General features: G+C 39.9%; 1 protein-coding gene across 2 annotated transcripts in view; it reads right to left on the reverse strand.

Moving 5' to 3' along the window:
- Positions 1–20,927, reverse strand: part of LOC127365342 (trace amine-associated receptor 13c-like) — a 62,884-nt gene extending 41,957 nt beyond the window's left edge. The window contains exons 1-2 of one of the 2 annotated variants that reach the window (XM_051403359.1): positions 20,616–20,927; positions 19,602–20,429 (exon numbers count right to left, since the gene is read on the reverse strand). In XM_051403359.1, the coding sequence (XP_051259319.1) occupies positions 19,613–20,429; positions 20,616–20,788 (990 nt within the window). In that variant the 5' untranslated portion in view covers positions 20,789–20,927 and the 3' untranslated portion in view covers positions 19,602–19,612. Of the gene's footprint in view, positions 1–19,094; positions 20,430–20,615 lie in introns of those variants that run through there. The other variant, XM_051403358.1, reaches the window with a different exon arrangement.
- Positions 20,928–21,444: the final 517 nt, after the last annotated feature.

Genomic DNA, 21,444 nt, shown 5'->3' on the forward strand with positions numbered 1-21,444 from the left:
TTTCAAAACTGCAATCTTCTTTGAATTTATACTTACAATCCATGCTTCTCCACCAAGTGACTGATGCATACTTTGACAAGGAGCCTCCTTGTCTCTATTTTAAGCGTTCCTTTTTCCTTGTGTTCGTCAAGTATCACTGGTGCTTTGCTCTGAAGTAGAGACAGCAGGCTTCCTTGTTCATTTGGCACTGGAACATCCTATATTGGTTGGGGTATAGGGAGACATGATAAGGTGTAGAGCTCAGTGCTGGGCGAAAACCCAGGTTTTGCTGATGCTGACAATATGGAGTAGTTATATATATAATAGTTAATGCATTCCTACTGATACAAGCTGTTTTTATTTTGAGCCCCTTTTTATTAAACTGAATGTAAAGCAAACAATCACACGCAGAAAGAATCAACGGCCAACATGACAGAATATGATACTTATGAACAAGAGTTTAAAGTAACTAATACACTGTGTAACGTTAACAGCACTTAACACACAATCCTCTTTACTTCTCTCTAACGTTAGTTGTTTTTCCTTTTTTAAAAACGGCCCAACATCCCACGACATTTTGTTGTCACATTAAACTAACGTTAGCAGGTACAAACTGAACAGGCAGAGCAAAAATCAAAGGAAGACCATAACGTTGCCGAGGCATTTAAAGGTTATAAGCAAGCAGTGCCAAGTTATTCACCGCAGACAAAACACGTAACATTAACGGCGTTTGACGGCTGTTATCCAATCCATTTCATTTCAAATGTAAACGTCTCCTACTGAAATTATCAGCACACGTTTAATTTACCGCTGTTGTTGTCTGACTTTCTGTTGACTTTACAGAAGCTAACTGCATTAACACTTCCACTCCGAGGCGAGCCTGCTTCAGAATAAAAGCACCAATGCTTCCACTTCCAGTCTGCCCAGAGGCGTTTTAAGAACGCCACAAAAAAGCGACTTTTAAACATTATTTTGGGGCAAAGTCATCAAACTTTACATCAGACTTTACTGGTGATTCTATCCCTGCAATTTTTATGTTCCCGTGACCAGCGAAAGTGCAGTTATGGCTCACTCCCCATTCATTTAGCTAGCCTGCTCTTGTTTATCCGGAGGCGTTACCAAGATGGCTGCCTCTTCGCGGTTATGAAGTAATGCATAATTTGTGAATACGTTACTCGTTATTATATACACACACACAAGCAGTAATATCAAGTGACTTGCCTTACACTGGCCAATAAATTAAAGGTTTACTTAATGGCGTGGTTTTATTTTGTCTAGCATCATCCTCCATCATATAAGATAGTATTAATGTTCATGAGTTAGCTAGCGTTAACCGGGCAGCTAACATAGACTGACTGAGATTATGGCAACCATCCAATGTTAGCAAAGCTAACTTAGTTAGCTTTTGTTCTAACTATAACCAAGAGCAGGTTAAAATAATGAGAAACTTATCTGAGTTACTTACCACATTGTGAATGTTGTTTTTTCCAGATTAGAGAGTTAATAAATGTGAATGTCACCAAATAAATAATGTAACTTACAGGTGGCTCTGAGGAGTCCGACAGCATCCTGATCCTCTTGAGACAGGCAACAGTGAAAAGAGCGGGCGGAGCAGAGGTCGCAGTTCAAAAAGACAGTAGCACCACCGTGATTGGACAACAAAAAAACTGCCGTTATTTTTGAAATTTGATAAGGTTAAGATACTTGTTTTTAATAATTTTTTCATGGTGTTGATTCATTTTAGAGCTTCTTATATGCTACCAAAAATATTTGTGTTATTTTTATTACAGAAACACAAACTGCCTTCCCCCCAGAGTATGTACCGTAATTTTCGGACCTTTTTTCCCATTTTTCGACCCTGCGGTTTATATAACGGTGCGGCTAATCTATGGATTTTTACAGCTAACGGCCACTAGGGGACCTCCTAAATCTATGGATTTTACAGGTTACAGTCCACCAACTTTAACTCTATGGGCTCTATGACCGGTCCGCGCCCAGCACCTTCAAGCGGCGGGCTCCAGCAGGAAAAGCTGGAGGCCGGAAAAGAGTGAGACAGGTAGCACGCAAAAGTAAAAGTGGAACCGAGAGTGGTACGAGAGACAGAACGAGAGCAAGACAGACAGACATTACGAGAGCGAGACAGTTTGTGCAAAGGAAGTTTTCATGCACAAACCCTCATTATGGAAAACAAACGGAGAAATGCATATGATGCAGCTTTTAAGTTAAAGGCAGTCAATCTGGCTGTAAAAGAAGGAAATAGAGCTAAACATTAAAACACCTGCGGCTTATAGTCCAGTGCGGCTTATATATGTACACATCATTCAATTTAGCTGCTGCGGCTTATATTCAGGCGCGGCTTATAGTCCGAAAATTACGGTACACATTTACTGTGTCAATCTTTCCAGGGGCACAAAGAAAAAATTACACATTGTGTGCTAAAAGCTACACAACATGAGTCAAAATGATAATCACACAGCCATGTGTGTTGTTTTTTGACACATCTGTTTTTGGAGTGTGATAAGAGAGGCTTCAGTTTTCCTCAGAAGGTTGACTGCAACATCCATCTGCATTGTCTCTGATTGTAATAATTTGCTGACATGCTGAATTTTGGTCAGGATGTCATGCCATACCACAGTAGAGATTGAGAAGCGGTAAGATCCAACCTCTTCAGCCAAAGATTGTGCCTTGATTTTTATGTCTGGATCTGTGGCGTTGTCCCTCACCTCCATAAGTGCATCCCTGACTTCTGCAGCCTGGTATCTCACAGCCTCTACACTGTTGATAAGACTCTCCCATCTAGTATCTGACCAGGATTTCAGCGTTGTGGTCACATGTTTTTTTAAGATGGACCATCTGTGTGGAGGCAGAAAATAGTGTGAAAAGCTTCTGCAGGTAGCCAAAGTAGCTGGTGGCATCTGCAGAGCTTTTTGCTGCATCAGCTACCACCAGATTCACTGTGTGTGCTTTGCATGGCACAAATAAAGCTCTGGGATTTTTTTCAAGAAGTCTGGCTTGGACACCTTTCCTCTTCCCTATGATATTGGCACCATTGTCATAAGACTGCCCTCTGCAGTCTTCAAATGGGATGCTGAGCTCTTCAGGTCTCCTTAGGATGAGGGTTGAAAGGTTTTCTCCAGTGGACTCTTCTGCCTCAAGGAACCCCACAAAATGTTTTTATTTGTGGAGTGTCCTCAACTGCAGTCGAATGATGACCGACAGTTGCTCTCTATGGCTCAAATCAGGGGTGCAATCCAAAAGGATTGAGAAGTATTTGTTTTGTTGAATTTCTTTGACTATAGCTTCCAGGAGCTTTCCACCAATGAAATCAATAAGTTCATTTTGAATATTTTTTCCACGTCAGCAATATGCTGCTTCAATACAGGATCAAATTTGGCCATGAGCTCTACTTCTTTTAGGAAGTTGCCATTATTTGGTTCATGAAGTGTGTCTGTGGTTCCCCTGAGAGCAATATTTCACTCTGCCAATGACTGTATGATGGCCACCAACCTGGTCAGGACATCACACCACCTCCTCCTTTTAGCCTCTATTAGTGCCATTTTAGCTCTATTGTTTGGCCCTTGTCAAGATGAATCTCAAGTTCTTTCCATGAGGTCATGTGCTTATGTTGTGGTGAGGATAAAGTGAAAATAAACCTAATAATTTGACCAACAACCAAATTAGGGAAAGGAACCAAAAATGCCACCCTAGGAATTTCACCCAGAGAATTAATTTGGAAAGCACACAGGTAAGTTTACTCAGTAAGGCATGAGGCATGGTTCAGGTATTTATAGAGAAATATACAATTTTATTGTTAAATAGTTAATATTTCAGTTTCATTCATACAAAAGCAAATCTAAATAGGGAAATCAAACAAAAAGGAGGGGGCTGGAGCCGAGTGTATGGACAGGGGCTTAGTGCGAGGGGGGACTCACCCAAAATAAGAAATCAACTCAAACACCCGACATATGTGACACACTCAGTGAAGTGAAACCCGCTTGACCGGACACAGCAGACAGAAGGGGATACCACCATCCGGGCACCAGCGCCGCCACCGCCAGTCTCCAGCAACTAAAAAGAGAAATAAACAAATGAATGGGCCAATCACAAAACAAAACAGCAAATAATCTTAACCAATATCAATAACTGCCCACTTTCAGAAAGGGAAAATAAACTAAAGACAACAAAACAAATTTAAATAAGTAATCAATCCAAAATAACAAAATTACTCAAATAACCCAACACTCATTCACACACACAGACATGGAGGCCAGGCCCAGTTAAAACACGCGTGAGTCTGACAGAGCTGCTCTGGGGCACGGCGTGGGCCACAGATGCCAGGCCGCGGCAACCGCCAGATGAAGCCAAACAGAGAGGAGCAAGAGCAGCCCCGCAGCCAAGCGACATGGAGACCGTCTCAGACCAGCAGCGTGGAGACTAGGCAAAGACAAAGCAGCAGCGACCCCAATCAGCTGATCGCACGTTACACCTAATGATAGAATACATACCATTAGCGTCACTACGTTTAACCGTAAATACTGCGGTTGATGATTATTATACTGACACACATACCTGTATAGGGACACATCCATTCGCACCGGAGGAGGGAGGGAGAGAGAAGACCGGCCACTGCTGGCATTTACCTGTGACCACACTAATGTTAGCCCTCAGACAGCATCAGCTACAATGGCAAGAAAGGGAGGACACTTACCACGCACAAACTACGCCACACATATGGGAAACACCGAGCAGCTGCCCTACAAACAAACACAAATGCCGTGAGCACGCAGAAAGGACCGAGCGACCAGTGTGGTGAAACAGCGGGCAGCCATACCTGTCGGGTCAACGACCTATGACCCGGAAGTGACACACCGGTGACGACAGAGGCGCAAAAGGAATAGCCAGGAAGGGTGGTGGCTTTTATACTGGCCCACCTCATAACGGCCACCTGTGGCGCTAAATACCCAACAGCACTGAATGACAGGTAGCACATGTATACTGCTACATTCGCACATCCAGCTGAAGAACAACTAGCCACAACTGCAGTATCTCATGGTCATGGAAAGGTAGACGATGAAAGTGTAGGCACTTGTACCTAGTAAACAAAGGCGGCGTGTTCCGGTGGAAGCGGCATAATAAAAACAACACGTAGAAAAGCACGAAAACTCTCTGAAAACAACCTCGTTAGAGAGGACAGGACTTCACAGAGTTACAGTGAAGAAACAAGAACGAACAAAAGAGAATAAAAGTTAAGAAAGTTAAAAACTTTCGCGCATGCACACATAGCTTTTCTACGTGTTGTTTTTATTATGCTGCTTCCACCGGAACACGCCGCCTTTGTTTACTCCGGAGAACAGCTGATCCCGCTAATGCTGGCCGGTGTAGTGGCCAGACCAGCTGATTTACCACCTGAACTCTGGAGAAAAACACACCGGGGATGCAGAGGAGGGAAGCAACGTCGGGGAATGAGAGGAGGGTCGAGACGGGACGGGCTTATGGAAGAGGGTCCCTTAGCAACAAAATGGACGAGCTAACGGCGCTGACATGGAGCCACCCGGAGTACCGTGAGTGCAGTCTGATGTGTTTCACTGAGACATGGCTGCACAGGGACATAAGGACCAGATCGTCTCTGTGGATGGCTTCCACACCGTCCAGGCTGAAGTCCCATGGGAATTCACTTGTTGCAGGGAAACGCAGAAGAAGAGATTGTTGCAGGACGTGTGCAAATCGGAGAGTAGTGTGTGAAGACATGGACATTTTTATGGGGGAAATAAAGTTTTTTGTTGTGAAGGCATTATCTCTGTGATCGATTATTCTGGGCTTTCGGTGAAGCGAGCGGTGGAAAAACAGGTAGGTGACAGTACTGTTTTGTACGGTTTCTGCACACCATATGAGTTGAAAAGGCATGTTGTTGTCACATAAGGGCCCTGAGCAGTTTGCACAGACATTTTAATTGCATTTTGTGTCTGTTAAGAGGAGCAAAAGGCACTCTTTAGGATATGCCCCCAAGAAGTATATTATAACTAACTGGGAGCTCTGGCCATTGGCTGCAGGATCTCCAGTTTGCTAGAACCAATTCTGGTCGTCCTTTTTCCTATCGACAGTACTCGGTGACCTATAGTGATCAAGACTAGGGTAAAAATCTGCCGAAGTTCCCCTTTAACAAACTTGACGAGACACAACACAGGGTAAACACTCAGGCATTAGGATTTGCCTACCAACTTTGATGGGCGAGTTTGACAGATAAAATAAATGTATGATGCACTGCAACACAGGACCATGAAATAATTGGAGTGAGTTCAAGTCCATCATTAGATGCTTCAATAGGCCCTTCAGGTTTGGATAAGCTGATAGGGGCATTGGAATTCCTCTGTCAAGATTGTTGGTAGCGCAAATCACACTTTTTTTAACAAAAATTTTCAGCAAAAGTTGAAAACCCAAAAAGGGGAATATTGATTTTGGAAGTACTGGGAGGCCGCTTCGGTTTACCCATACTCCAGACAAAGAGTTTAGTTCACCCTTTCTTTTTCCATAGTGTGATCCCCAGTATCAGCTCCTGCTTAAAGCAAAGATACATCATTAAGGGTGAAAACATCATCCTGGACAGAAAAGGGCATCTGCAAAATGGGGGAGGCAGGGGAAAGGGCAGCAGCCTTTGCTGCAGCATCAGCGGATAAATGTCCATGTGACACCACATCGGCCGAAGCTGTATGAGCCTGGCATTTGCATAATGCAACAGAGACAGGTAGAAGTAATGCAGACAAGAGGTTAATGATGAGGGCGCGATTGGCAATAGGTTAGCCTGTAGATGTTAGAAAACCTCGTTTTTTTCACAAGTTATGGAAATGATGACACACATTAGATGCATACTGAGAATCAGTGTACACTGTGATGTTTTGTCCTGTAGCAAATAATTCAGCTGCCTGAGCAGATAAGTCTTTCACTTTCAACAACTGCATGTTCATTACATATTGCATATGAGACACACAGTGACCCATTTGATGGCCGTCTCGTGCCAGAACCATCTAAGAAAACAAAATCAGGGTTAGCAAGGGGTGCGTCAAATAGCACACTCATGTGGTTGTGAGGAAGTAAAGTAGAAGGATTAAGGACAGTACAGCGCTTTAGAGTGACCCGCAGCATGGTTAGTCGGATGTTCTGCCAGTGCAGTATTCGTGCTGGAGTTAGGTGAGCAGTTTTAGCCTGAAAGATGAGGGAGTGGACAGCATGCAGGGCATGAACAATGAAGGTGCACATAGCTACAAACTCTGAAACAAATTTACAAAGTCCAAAACAAATTTACCAACTCTGAAACAAATGTACAAACTGTGAAACAAATTTACAAATTCAAAAACAAATTTACAAAGTCCGAAACAAATTTACAAAGTCAAAATCGTACGGAGGGGGAATGTACCAAAAGCCGGATCTGACCCGGAAGTGATTGAGTGAGTGTTGTTTTGGAAAGACTGTACCGAGCGAGTTGTGTGTTTAATGTGGAGTTTCATGATGTTTTGCCCGTTTTGTGGAAAGCATTTGGGTCAGTTAATACGGTTTTGTGTTTCGTGTGGACATTCTCTGGAGTTTTAAAGGATACGGACCAGACCGAAGGACTGGTACATTACTGCACACAATATTTTAATGAGGGACACTCGTACGATGCAATTGTGGACATGCTGTCAAGTTTACACAGTATAAACATCAGCTTTCGGACTCTAAAAAGTACACTCAGTCAAGCCAGGTTGTACCGCAGAAAGAATTATTATCCCATGGTTTATAAACAGCCAAATCCTCGGGAATTTTGAAGTCTGAAGTCCATTTGTGTCTCACACACAATGTATGCGTCTAGGAGTGGTAATTTCAATGTGTTTGAACATGTATTTGCCATTGGGAATGGAGAGTCATCCAGGAACTCTATTCTTGGTCAGTCCAGTTGCAAACATCAAAACATCTTCCACAGACACAGCAGCCTGACCTTCTGCAAAGAAAAAGAAATTTCAGATACATCTTGGCAATGTGTTTCCTCAACTAGTTATGAAAAATATGAGTGATTTACAAACCTTCACAGTCAAGGAGATAGTCCGCCCAGTAGCCCAAAGTTTTACTTTCTTTAAGTCTCCTGTTACTCCCTGATGGAGTAAGGTCAGGTTTGAAAAGTCTCTCAAGTTCAAGAGCAGTTAGCCACTTTTCAGAGTGGGTCAGGACAGGGGCCAGCAAAGGGTGTTGCAGTAGTGCAGTCAAAAACTGAAGGGCTGAAAGACCATCTCTGAATCTAAAGAGTAAAGACAAACATTGTTTAACTGCTGTGTCACTTTTAAATTACCTAAAGAAAACTATTAAATATTCTCTAAAATTACTATTCACCTAAACTAGATAGAAGAAAATTGGTTGTGTGTTGAACATTACTGATTGAAAGAACAACCACATGGCTTGCTTTGCACATGGCAAGTTAATTGAAATTCTACAAACTGCAAGAATTACGCACAGAAACACAAGACTGAAATGAAACAGAGGCAGGCTATGATCTTACCTGTCAATTACAGATGAGTTGCGGTCAATAATATATAATGTACAAGATCTTCTGACAAGAAATGGGGTCCTGGACCTCCATTCACAATTGACACCGCAATCATCTTCCCTGCCAGGTAGTACTCATCCTCCCTAACAGCTGTGAATGAATTCATATTGCAAGTCAAAACATAGAATGTATTATATACACTATAATGTATTGAGATGAAACTCAAGTTTTTGAAAAATAGTTCCAAGCAACAAAGCATATGTCCTGTGATATATATGGTTAATTATCATTAACCGTTACTATAGTACACATCTAACCCTATGTATACCATTTGCATTGTAGACCAAGAACCAATGTCCTTCTGGTCCATCAAAAATAGGCCTGTCTTTCAGATGTTTCATTAGTAGCGTTAAAAACTCAACGTCTTGGACCACCTGTGTCAACTCCTTTTTCAAAAACACCAGCATCATCAGTAAATTTTACCAGCATGTCACAGGTTTCAGAGTATGTTGTACGCTTGAAACCTCTGACTACTCCATCCCAAACATTAGCCCTTGAGATGTTGAACCTGCTGACTCTTTCATGATCAATGGGATGTGACAGGTTGGCAATAATGTCAGGTAGTGTAATGTTCATCTCCTGCTTGTAATGACAACAACAATTTGCTACTTTTACAAAAATTATGTAAATACCAGAAATATTGTACAGAGAAAAAACTGGAATGTCACAGGCAATAGCTCAATTTACATTGCTGTGTGTTGTGAACTCTTCAAATTGACTGCAACCAGCTCCTCGTCCTTTTCCTCAACACATGGTGCATACAGGTCTGTGTATTTACTGTTGGGAAATTAACATTTGCATGTTAAAACATTGAAACATAACAAAACATCTGTCTTTTCCGTGTAAAAAATGAATTCAAATTAACTGAGTCACTCTAATTTTTTATTTACCTGTAGCAAATAGTCTTGACTTACGGAAGCGTATTGCATTCACTTAAAAAAAAAAAAAAAAACTCTGGTTTTTCTGAGTAATTTATTTTTTGGTTTGTTTTTTTGAATAATTTTTTCTGTTTTCCTGACAATTTTTTTTTTTCCTCCAACCTGCAAGTGACTCCTGCCCATGCATACATGCCCCATTTTCGACTGTCTACCGTACCGGGTCAATTAAGGTAAGGCATGTAATTAGTTACACACAGGGTGTGATACTCTTGTTAGTTATGCAGTCCTTCCTTCCTTTTTTTTTATTGTCGCAGGCAAAAATCCTTGATTATGCGGCACGTTTTCTTAAAAAATGCGATGGAATATGCGGGATATTTATGCAATTTTATGCAGTGAAATTGCGTGAACTTGTAAAAACTGCGGCTTCATCGTGGGGTTTGCAGCTTTTCGATGATGTTCACGTCGCGTAATTACGTCACTTCATAACGTTCCCATAGCAACAGCGGAAAATGGCTGCTCTTGTGTGAAGTAAACGTAAAATTTTTCAACTTTCTGCTAAGATTATGTGACTGTTTTGCAACGAAAATGCGTGGATTATGAAATCATGCAAGCCCCACGTATTTTGCATGGAAATCGGCAATTTATGCGGCGAAAGTAGGGCGTATTTGAAAAAATGCGGCCCCCGCATAAATATGCTAATTATGCACTGAATTATGCGATTGGCATAATCGCGTTTTTCTGGAGGGACTGGTTACGTTTTAGACTGTTTCCTTCTATTGTAAGCCTATCGCGTTAGGTTATATGCTAAAAGTATACGCTAACACTATAGAGACATAACATGAGAATAGTAGCATAGAAGTTGTTTAACATGGGGCATGTAAGCATGCATACAAAAAGAACATTGCCAGTAGACTAGTCACTATATATTGACATCATTGACGCACCATGACGAGTGTTTTGAGTTGCTGATGTTTCTGTGGTTTGCTTATGGGCTCCCTCTCCTTTGCTATTTCCTATGGAGGCAATTTAATATATGCATGCATACCTGAAACACAGTGAGGAAGAATAGTGCATTTTAAAAAAATTATTTTAAGTTTTCATATAATTCGACAATATCATGTCACAATTGGTCTTGACAGTTTTAAATGTGTTAATTGTTGGTGCAACAAATATTTATATAGATTCTGCCTTTTTCCTAAATTTTTGCAGTGCCAGCAATGGCTACATCCTCAACCCCCGCCCTCCCACAAAGTGATGGTCTGTGGATATTTCTTCGCAACAGAGGTGTTCCTGAGGAAAATGCAGCAGGATCATGTAAGTCACAGGAAATGTGTTCCTGCAGGGCTATATTCATTTTTAAAATGATTTTCCCAACTATATTTTTTATATTTTACTGAATTTCATTTGAGATTTTCAGTGTCAAATGTATGTGAAGTATTCTATACCATCAAAGTAAGACTTGATTCTTAATTTTGTTTGCCAGTATGGTAATGTGCAACAAATGAATCAAATTTGATAACTTAGATGCAATGTTTACATCATGATCATACAGATGATGTACATGGTATAAGAACAGTTAGAACAACACTTTCAATATATATCATGCTAAACTAATACATTGTAACATTTATAGTGTTGAATTATTTGTGTCATAATATGATATTAAGTATATGGAGTAGAAATGATAATTAATCCCATCTGACTGCATTTGAAAACAACTGTATGACTTTAAACTAAAACAACAGGATTAAGTACCCTTTCAAGTTACTGTTGATGTATTATAAACTTAGCAGAAGGAATAAATGTCTGATGTTTATATCGCCACACTACATTATTGCCAGCTTCAAAAGCTGTTTTCGTACTGTCTCATACTGTCCATTGTGTTATCATCTGCATTAGGCATTTATAATTGGTTTTCCTGGAATTTAGCACGGAAGTAAATAGTCTTGGAGATAATATAGTTTAAGCTGTGTCATGTCTAATGGATACTTTTTGTTTTTATTGCAGATTGACAGCTCGATAATTGGAGAAATAGATGATGCCACTATGGCCTCCTACATTCCAGCCTATTGTGACAGGATTGCCACAAGGCGTTTCTGTATGGAAAAACAGAGAAGAGGTGGAGATGATACAAAAAGACTGTCCTTGTTCCAAAAACTTGGGCACAATGAGCAACAAAGACAGCGATCAAAGTTTTGAGGGGGAGAATACAGTGCAACCGACAAACATGTGTCTAAAAAGTAATAAGAGATCCTGGAAGACAACCAGAAAAATAGAATTAGCGTGGATACATGACAACAGACAAGTCAGAAAACGCAGTGGTGGAGGAACCAGAGTTCTTGATATTAACAAGAATGCCACTAAAACTGAGATTCTGTCACAAACTAAAAAAATATTTTTCCCTGAAAAAAAAAAAGAAAAATCAATAATGGGAAGTGGGAAGAGTTCAGTCACGATGTAGCTGACTTTCAGGAAGTACAAGTTGATGAGGATGTTAGTGTGGGAGACTACTATGAGACACACAAATTGGGGTTGTTAAGATTTTATTTGTTCACAAAGACCCTGACCAGTGGAGATGACCCAGAGGAAGGAGCTGATATACAGACAGATGAGCAACATGAAAACAGGCTGTCTTTACTGTTGAGTCATGTAGTTCAGGAGTCCTGCTCTGTGAGACATGATATGTTTCCACCCACAATCTTAAAATTGAACGTGTTCCTTTTGTTATGGGGTGCTTGTATTGTAAAATGTTAAAGTTTTCAAATGTGTGTAAACTCAAGGAAAGATGTATGCCCCAATAAAAGATAATCATGCTTTATTTGCTGAAAGTTTAATGACAACTGCATTTCAACATAAATTTGTAGAATGACATTTCATTCAAATACATAAGAAAATGATGTGATTTGTTTATACGTTTGAGAGCTGACATGATAATCACCAACTAATTTTAGATACATACATATTCACCAAATTTTGTTACATGTAATTGTTTTGCTGCAAATTACATACAGTAAATTCATGAGAGAAACAAAAAACAGGAAGGTATATTTCCTAAATGCTACAATAAACAATAACTAAATATCAAAAGAGATAAAGGTTTCACTGCTTGGTATTAACAGGTATTTTGTCTGTAAGAGCTAAATTTGACATTCAGTCTTATTTATAATTTATAATGACTGTCCTTTTTGTAGGCTGCTCTTTTTACAATGCACCCAAGCTTTTCCATTTTTTCACAACATGTAACATGTGATGCGATATTTCATATGCAGCTATTGGACTGTAAGCACTTATTTTGATGTGTAATTTTTCCCTAACAAATAGAAAGTGGATATACAAAGCACAAAGGGGAGATGTCCATTAGTAAAGAGTTCACAGTTATTTACTGTTTAAACACAATACCCTTTACAGTGAAATTCATGGTCCATAAGATTTTCTACCCTTATGTGGAGGCTTACATCCAGTCATTTCATTTCATCCAGGTTGTGATCATTAAATTTTAGCACGTATGTAAGCACGTAAGAACACGTTAAGCTCAATAGCTTCCTCTGGAGAGATGGGTGGATGAAGACTGTTTTCTGCCATGGCAAGGCAGCAAATGTCAAACACTGTATCATCACAGGGATATGGTCCTCTCTGAAGGCATTCCTCTCTGCAGGCTTCTATCTTTTGTTGGGCTACCTCTTTCAGGTACTCTCTGGCACCAAAAACTTGGGGTAGGGTGTACATCATCACTGGGCGCCCACCTGGAGACGCAGCATTTCTGCATGGGCGAATTCTGTGAGTGTTCCAGAGGTGAACAACTTCCTTCAGTTCTCTCTAAATATAAATAAAAATAGAAAGTGAGAAAATCAGGTCACACATTTGCTATACCAACTGCAGTAGATATTATAATGCATTAAACTAGCCAGTAATGTAGTTCAAATCAGCTCCAACTTAAACATCTGCAATTGTAAACTATCATGCAATTAAAAACATCAAAACACTGACAGGGAACATTTTATACTTTTCATACTTAAAGTACTTTAAGTACTCAATACGGAAGTACTTTGAAGTACTTGCCATTGACTGGCTTTGTTTGAGCTGGATCCAGATCCTCAGCATCAGATATTACTATCTGAAAAACAAAGCAGTAAGATTTATAAATAAGAGATTATTTTGTTATAAATCACATTACATGTATGATATTTTCTACTTCATGTTCACCAGAGCTCTGGGCTAATAACATGAACTACTTAAAGATGAATATGTACTTCTTTTGTAAAATAAATTGTACTTACCCTTCATCTTCAGGTTTGGTTTTGTGGTTCAAACACCTGAGAGGAAAAACAATTTTAAACAGCTTCCATTATTGTTCTCTTACCACATATAGTATATATCAATGGTGAAAGATTGTGAGTGTTTCTGTATTGCTAACTAACAAATAATCAAAAGAAACCTGGGTTCCTCTAAAAAATATTGACCAGAACATGTATTTAATGCTAAACATCAAATATTTATCCAATAAACAAAGAAAATACATAAATAAAGAAATTAAAGGGGGAGAAATTAATTAAAATAAAAACATTGACTTACAAAATTAACATACCACAGTGTCAGCCCGATTAATTCAGCTCTGTTCCTAGATGTCATGACAATTTCAGAATCAGAGTCTGAGGTATCATCCTCATCATCCGCTGTAGTCAAAACAAAAAATTCAACAAATTATTATATATGCTACAATAGAGTATGTAAATATGTAAAAAAAAATATTGAATTATGAGATCCACAACCTCCTCTAAAGTGTGTTTCTAGGCAAATGAAAAAAGTGATCCTGGGAAATGCCTATTCTATTTCCTTTTTATATTTAGCCAATTTGAATGGCCTTTCTGACCCAGGCACACTGACCACCTCTGAGCGGTCTGGATACAAAAGGACGTATGGTCCTTCATCCATGTCCTTGTTAAATGTTTTGATTTTCCGGACAGCTTGTTTCAGTAGATCAGGTGCTGCTACCTCCGGGTCTGTAAATAACAGGAGTGTTTTCCCTCTTAAAGGTTTTAAATCAATTCCATGTGGCACTATCAATCCTATGTTTATGTAGTAAAACAACAGAAAGACATAATTAATCTCACATATATATATATATATAACGTTTCAATTGTATAAAACGACCAAGGCAACTTACCTGGACGTTTTTCTTTTCTTGTTTGTATCCTTCTTTCGGCCCACAGTTCTAGTAGACTAGAAAGTCTAAATATAGATCTGATTTTACATTAGTTAAAGTTCCTGAACTTGGAAAGACAGCGATACCTATTGAGGGCATTTGGTTATTAATTTTGTCTCTAATAGTAATAATTTTATTATAAAAGAAGCTCATGAAGTTGTTGCTACTTAAGGTTATGGAGATATGTGGCTCAATAGAGTTGTCAGTTCTATTAGTCCTGAGTAATAGGCTCCTCTGGCATTACGGAGGGCCTTTCTATATGTTTTAAGATTATCTTGCCAAATTGAGCGATATTCTAATAATTTCGAAGAGCGCCATTTCCTTTCAGATTTTCCGCACCTTTTGCTTTAATCGGCGGGTTTGGTGGTTGTATCATGGTGCTAGTCTTCTATGTTTTAATATTTTCCTCTTTATATGGGCGATAGAATGTAATGTTGTTCGTAGTGAGCACTATTAACAAGATTATCAATTTGCGAGGGACTAAAGTTGTTATAGGACTCTATTAAATTAAACATTGATGGAATCTCCTCCTTAAATTTAGCCATGAAGAGCTCTTCACTTACCTCTTGGTTTAAGAGAGCTCCGTTGCTAATTTGAACATTGCATCTCCCAGAAGTAAAGGTAAAGCGCCGGCATACAGTTTCTCAAATGGTGTCTCCTAGACCTGCCGACCATGTTTCCTTAAAAGATCAAGGCGATCCAATCCATGCCCCTCTACTCATGGTTCTGGTTCCTGCGCCCTGCAGCAGCAATTCCTGATTCCTCAGGAGTCAAATTCCAACAGGTGTTCTGTTTCTCACTCTCCAATTATTAAAATAAATACATTAATAATTAACTGGCTTCAGGAAGTAATACAGAGTAATAGAAAAAAACTCATTCTAATGACATTAATCTGGTGAAGATTATGTTATGTGGTTTAGAATCTGATAACAAAAAATGTGTGGATTGTGGAGATTGTGGAGAACTCCTTTGGCGTCTTTAAACTAGGGGTGGGCGATATGGGCAAAAAATAATATCTCAATATTTTGGGGGATTTTGGCGATAACGATAATCACTCGATATCCTTTAAAATGTGATTAGAATTGTCTGAGCTGGACTTGTGTCCACCAAACGCGTTTACAGCACTGAGAGAGCTCAAAAACTCATTTTCCGAGCGGCCAGCGGTGTTAAAAGTTGAACAGATTTCAACTTGAAGCGCTCTGAGCGCTGCGCTAAAAAAAAAAAACGTCTCCGCTGACATCTTTTTACCGCTGAAGGCACTTAGCGCTCTGAACGCTGAAGCCCATAGGACCCACGTCTCGGCACTAAATCATCTGAAGTACCGGTAGCTTCAGGGACTGGAGGTGCTTGCATTTTCTCTCTACCATCACAACATGCTGCTAAACTGTTGCAAGGAGGATGGCTAGCGAGAGGTCACGTGATCACGTCATGTGATCAAGTAGGCCCACTAGTTGTGTGACTGAATCCTGCCATGCTGTAGAGAGCGTTGCTGCACCGTGTATTAATGGATGTGAGGAGTTTCCGCTTGTGTTTCAATGTTTTTGTCGAAGTAATTTAAATACTCGATAATGGAAATTTGCACATCGTCAAAACAACAATGACGATATTATCGCAAACGATATATATCGCCCATCTCTACTTTAAACACCTCACATATGAGGTTATCTGCAATGTAGAGAGGAGCTTGATACCAATTTGGCTGTCACAGACAAATGCAGAAAAACTAGTCCATGCATTTGTTACTTCTAGGCTGGAGTACTGCAACTCATTATTATCAGGCTGCCCCACTAAGTCCATGAAGATGCTACAATTGATTCAGAATGCTGCAGCATGAGTACTGACAGGAACTAGGAAAAGAGATCATATTTCTCCTGTACTAGCTTCTCTGCATTGACTCAGAACTCAGAATAAAATTTAAAATCCTCCTCCTCACCTACAAAGCTCTTCATGGTCAGGCACCTTCATATCTTAAAGAGCCCTATTATCCCACCAGAACACTGCACTCTCTGAATGCAGGGCTACTTGTGGTTATAATAATTTCTAAAAGTAGAACAGGAGCCAGAGCCTTCATCTACCAAGCTTCTTCCAGTTGTGGTTCGGGAGGCAGACACCCTCTCCACATTTAAGAGTAGGCTTAAGACGTTCCTCTTAGATAAAGCCTATAGTTAGGGCTGGCTCAGGGTCCTGAACCATCCCTTAGTTATTCTGCTACAGGCCCAGACTCCCAGGGGACTTCCCATGATGCACTGAGCTACTCTCTTTCTGTCCCTCTCTTTTTGCACACATTCTTGTCCCATTAATGCATGTTCACTTCTTCCCTGCTCATTTCTAGTAGTATAGTTGTTGCTACTGTGGCTGTGCACCTTTGTCTCTGTCCTTCTCGCTTTACCCCTCTACCCCTTTATCTTCCCCCAGCAGTCAAAAAATCCTGTGCTAAATTCTGTAAGCCAGCCTCCAAAGAAACAGGTCCTTTCTTAAAGGAGCATTTCACCCGTGGAAACATTAATATTTATTGAAAGTGGGTTATATATGTAGTCGGAATGTAACATATATTTTGAAATTGGTGCCTATTTGACCGAGAAAAGACAGAAAGTGACTTTAGGGCGCATTTGTATTAAAGACAACAACTCCCACAATGCACAGCTCCGCAAGCCGCTCCCACTAACACTATCAAGGGCTACAACAACGTGAATGTAAACCATTTATTTACAGAAATATATCAACAACAACAAAAATAAATATGTTAACAAAGACAGTTATAGTTCCTCCTGAGCGTCCTCAACTCCTCGGTGCCGCAGTACTGGCCATCTGGAGCTGGATGTTTCTGTCGGATAGCCTGCACCACATCAGCGGGTAAAACGACACGATGGCCTCGACCCAATCTCTCGCCTTGCAGGACCCATTCCAGAAAGCGATATTGTCTACAAGACATTGAGCACACAGTTAGCGATGCATGGTCTTTGTGTGTAGCGTGCCACAGTAGTTAGCAATGCAACTGCAAGCTGTTTGTGCAGTAAAGAAGTTAACGTTAGTTCAGTTGGCTGACGTTACGTATTAACCGGGAATAACTTCGTGATAATAGTTGAACTAATTGTGTACATACATGCCACGTTGTTATAAGACAGAAAATAGAAACACGCATTTTACAGTCAGACGTCCGTGTGTCCGTAGGCGCACAGCGAGAGCACAGGCACCAGCAGTCCGCCCCAGCTCGAGCCAGTCCGGGCTCCTCGTACAGTACAAGAATTTCATTTTTTAACATCAGAAAATTGCAGCACTATCCGGTGAATTATTTATTTTGTAGGCAGGAAGCCCACTCTCTTTTAATATAATTGTCAAAGTCCGGTTCATTGAGCAATGATGTAATAAATCGGCATCTGTTGAAGAGTTTGCAAGACTGGCTAATATTCCAGGTGAGGGAAGCGGGAGCATGATCACTAATCGTAATAGGGTGTATGAGTATTTTTTTATATATTGGAAATTACGGAGTTGCTGGTTAAGACATAGTCAATATAAGTAATAATACAATATATAATATAATATAATAATATAAGTAGGAGTGGTGAACTGGTAAAAAGAATGCAAATTCTCTGACAGTCAGGGGTTTTAATCTCCAACCGTCACCAAGATCAAAATCGGTCATGAACTATTTGATTGTTTTTGTGGATTGGGAGGACCTCGTACTGTTTGAACTATTGGATCTGTCTATTGATGAGTTCATGACTGTGTTAGAATCTCCACCAAGTATTATTGGAGAGTCAGCATATTCGAAAGAGAGGTGAAAAAGGTGTGAATCGGTGTAAATGGATGAGTCATCATTATTTGGGCCATAGATGCAAGCAATAGTGATTGGGTTGTTCTATATTGTGATATTTATTATGATGAATCGTCCTTCAGGATCAGAGATGGTGTTATTATTAATAAATGTTATGTTTCTGTGTATTAAAATAGCTACACCTCTTTGCCTGGAGTTGAAATGGGCGCAGAAGATTTGATTCTATAGAGGAGTCTTTAATTTATGATTGTCAGGTTTCGGATGTATGAGTTTCTTGTAGAAGGCATACGTATATCTGTTTGCAATTTGTTAAAGTGTGTGAGTATCTTAAGTCTTTTTGCCTGTGCTCCAATTCCACAGATGTTCCAAATTACAAATTTGAGTGTATTTATGGTGGAATTATGTGGGAGTCTGTGTTATGGATTATTTTTGTGTTTTGTGTATGCCACTGTGCGTGCCAGTACAAACATATGTATCTGGGTATAGAGGTAGGTATGGAGTATAAGGGCAATGTACTGTATGTGTGGATGCATGTGTGTGGGATGGACATGTGTGTGACAGTTGGACATAAACAGAAGAGAGAGAGAAAGACAAAAACAAAAGAACAAAAAAGCATATATTTGTGTTGAATTCCAAGGCAGTATGCGACATGCAAGGAATCAGAACAAGTAAATGACAATAGACTAGTCAAAGTCAAATGTTGTGTTTAATTACCTGCTATGCTAAAAATAAATAAAAATCATGCTCATATTTTTTTCTATTTCTTGAGGTTTTGAGGTTGCTGTTACGTGCTGACTCTTAGCTTTAAATGGGCTTGTATTTAAAGGTGTTCGCATACAAAATGGCTACATTACAGGCCTGGCACAACATCTCCAGGTAGATATAGTACAAAGTATCGGCTAATGTCTGTGGGTAGCACACTTCAGTCATGTATATAACAGGGTACAACTGCCTTCACCCCTTTTTTAATGTGGATATAAAATGTCCACATCCACTCTGCTTAAGCACACAGATAGCAATACAAAAAAGTGTCACAGTCCTGATACTTACAGACTGTACAGTGAATCCTAGACGTGGTGATTTGTTCAAAATACATGCAGATGGACAAACCCCAAGTAGCTTCACTGTTATATTGATAAACATGACCAAAATACATTGTTCTAATCATGCTGAGGGTCTAATTACAGACATCACACAGAGTCTCTCTACAGTATGTTGGTCTCACAGGAGTCAGTCTGCAGTATCTTCAATGTAACAATGAGCTTAACGGATTTTCTAAACCAGGGATAAAAAAAGGCATAGATCATGGGGTTTAGACAGGAGTTAAAGAAGAACAAACATATAACAAAGGCAGCAGATGAAGCATTAAGAAAGTTATCTTGGCCTGTAAGAGTAACACAATAATAAGGACAGAGACATATTAGAAACACAACTACAACAACACCAAGAGTCCTGGCTGCTTTCATTTCAGATTTTTTAGCAGTTACTTTCACTGATTTCTGGAGTGTGACAGCTGCAATATGTGACCGCATGGCACGAGCCTGAGACACAGCCACCACAAAAACTCTCATATACAGAACTACAATGACAGTAATGGGAACGATGAAGGAAAAAATAAGATCTACAAGTCCAACTATGTAGTTAATAAACACAATACACTCTCCAACACAGGAGTTATACCTGCCTGGTTGTTCCAGGGCATCATTTAGATTCAGACCTTGAATGATTGGAGGCCATGTCCAACACAGACAAATACAAACTATAACTCTTTTCCGTGTGACTTTGGTGGAGTAATGCAGAGGATGACAAATAGCCACATAACGGTCAACAGATATAATCACCATGCTTCCTACTGAGGGAATGGTAATAATGTATGCTATATACTGACCCAGCACACACATGAGGTCACCAAAGAACCAGCAGCCATCTAAGTGAATAATTTGAAAGCACATTACGATACCCACGAAGAAATCTGAAACAGCCAGAGAGAGGAGGATGAGGTTGGTGGGGGTGTGGAGCTGCCTGGAGAGGAAGACCAGCAATATATTTATCATTAGTTATAATATCAATCATTATTCAGATCAAAACATATAGAGCGAAGACTAAAATACAGTTACAATACTTTGAAGATTACTCTTTTCCTTACAGTTTAAGATCAGACAATACTTTTTATCACTTTGTCACTTTCATAAATGAATGATTATCTACTTGAAGTGGGAGATAGAGATGATGACCAGCAGGTTAAGAACTGCAGTGAGGAGAGAGATGGAGGACAGCAGAATGTAAATCAGCATGGTCTCAAAGTGAGAACGCACTGGCTTCCTGCAGGAGGTGTTGAGGAGTTGTGGAAAGCAGAGTTCACTTCCCTCTAAGGTCTCCATCAGCACAGAGAGGAGAAGCTGCTGAGCTCTGGCAGCTTTATGATCAAAGCTTTCTGTTATATAACTAATTTATCTCTATCCTCCCTGTCCACACCTCCTTCCTCCTCATCTCTGCTGCCTCTTCTGGCCATAGAGATTGACCGTAGGCTACTATATCTTCTGTGCTTATTCTCCTAACTTTGTTTTATGTTTATATGTCCAGCCAGATGCCTCAAGTTGAAGTTGGGTTAACTAAAGCTGTACATTTTACTCTCCAAGGGAGTAAATTCCCTTATCATTACATTTTGCACCCATATTATAATGAGGGCCTGAGCACTGACTGTGCGAATTGTATTTGAAGGAATTCTTTTTCTTTTTCTTATTATTGCTCCCAAATTATCACATTTTTGGAGGTTGCAACATGCTCGAAAGGAGGACTTCGTTCAAATACAATGTGTAAATTGCCAGAAATGACCACTAAATCAGTTAATGGGCCCCTGAGGGGCCATTTTGCCATGCTAATCCGAAATGTTTCGTCATGACTGACATGTGCGCCGCATTTCATGAGTTTTTGAGCATGTTGCGGCCTCTAAATATGCGTTTGGGAGGAAAAATAAGAAAAAGAAAAAAAATCCTACAGATACAATAGGGCCTTCACATGGTCGGTGCTCAGGCCC

The sequence above is a fragment of the Dicentrarchus labrax genome, unplaced genomic scaffold, assembly GCF_905237075.1.
Source record: "Dicentrarchus labrax unplaced genomic scaffold, dlabrax2021, whole genome shotgun sequence".
NCBI lineage: Eukaryota > Metazoa > Chordata > Actinopteri > Moronidae > Dicentrarchus > Dicentrarchus labrax.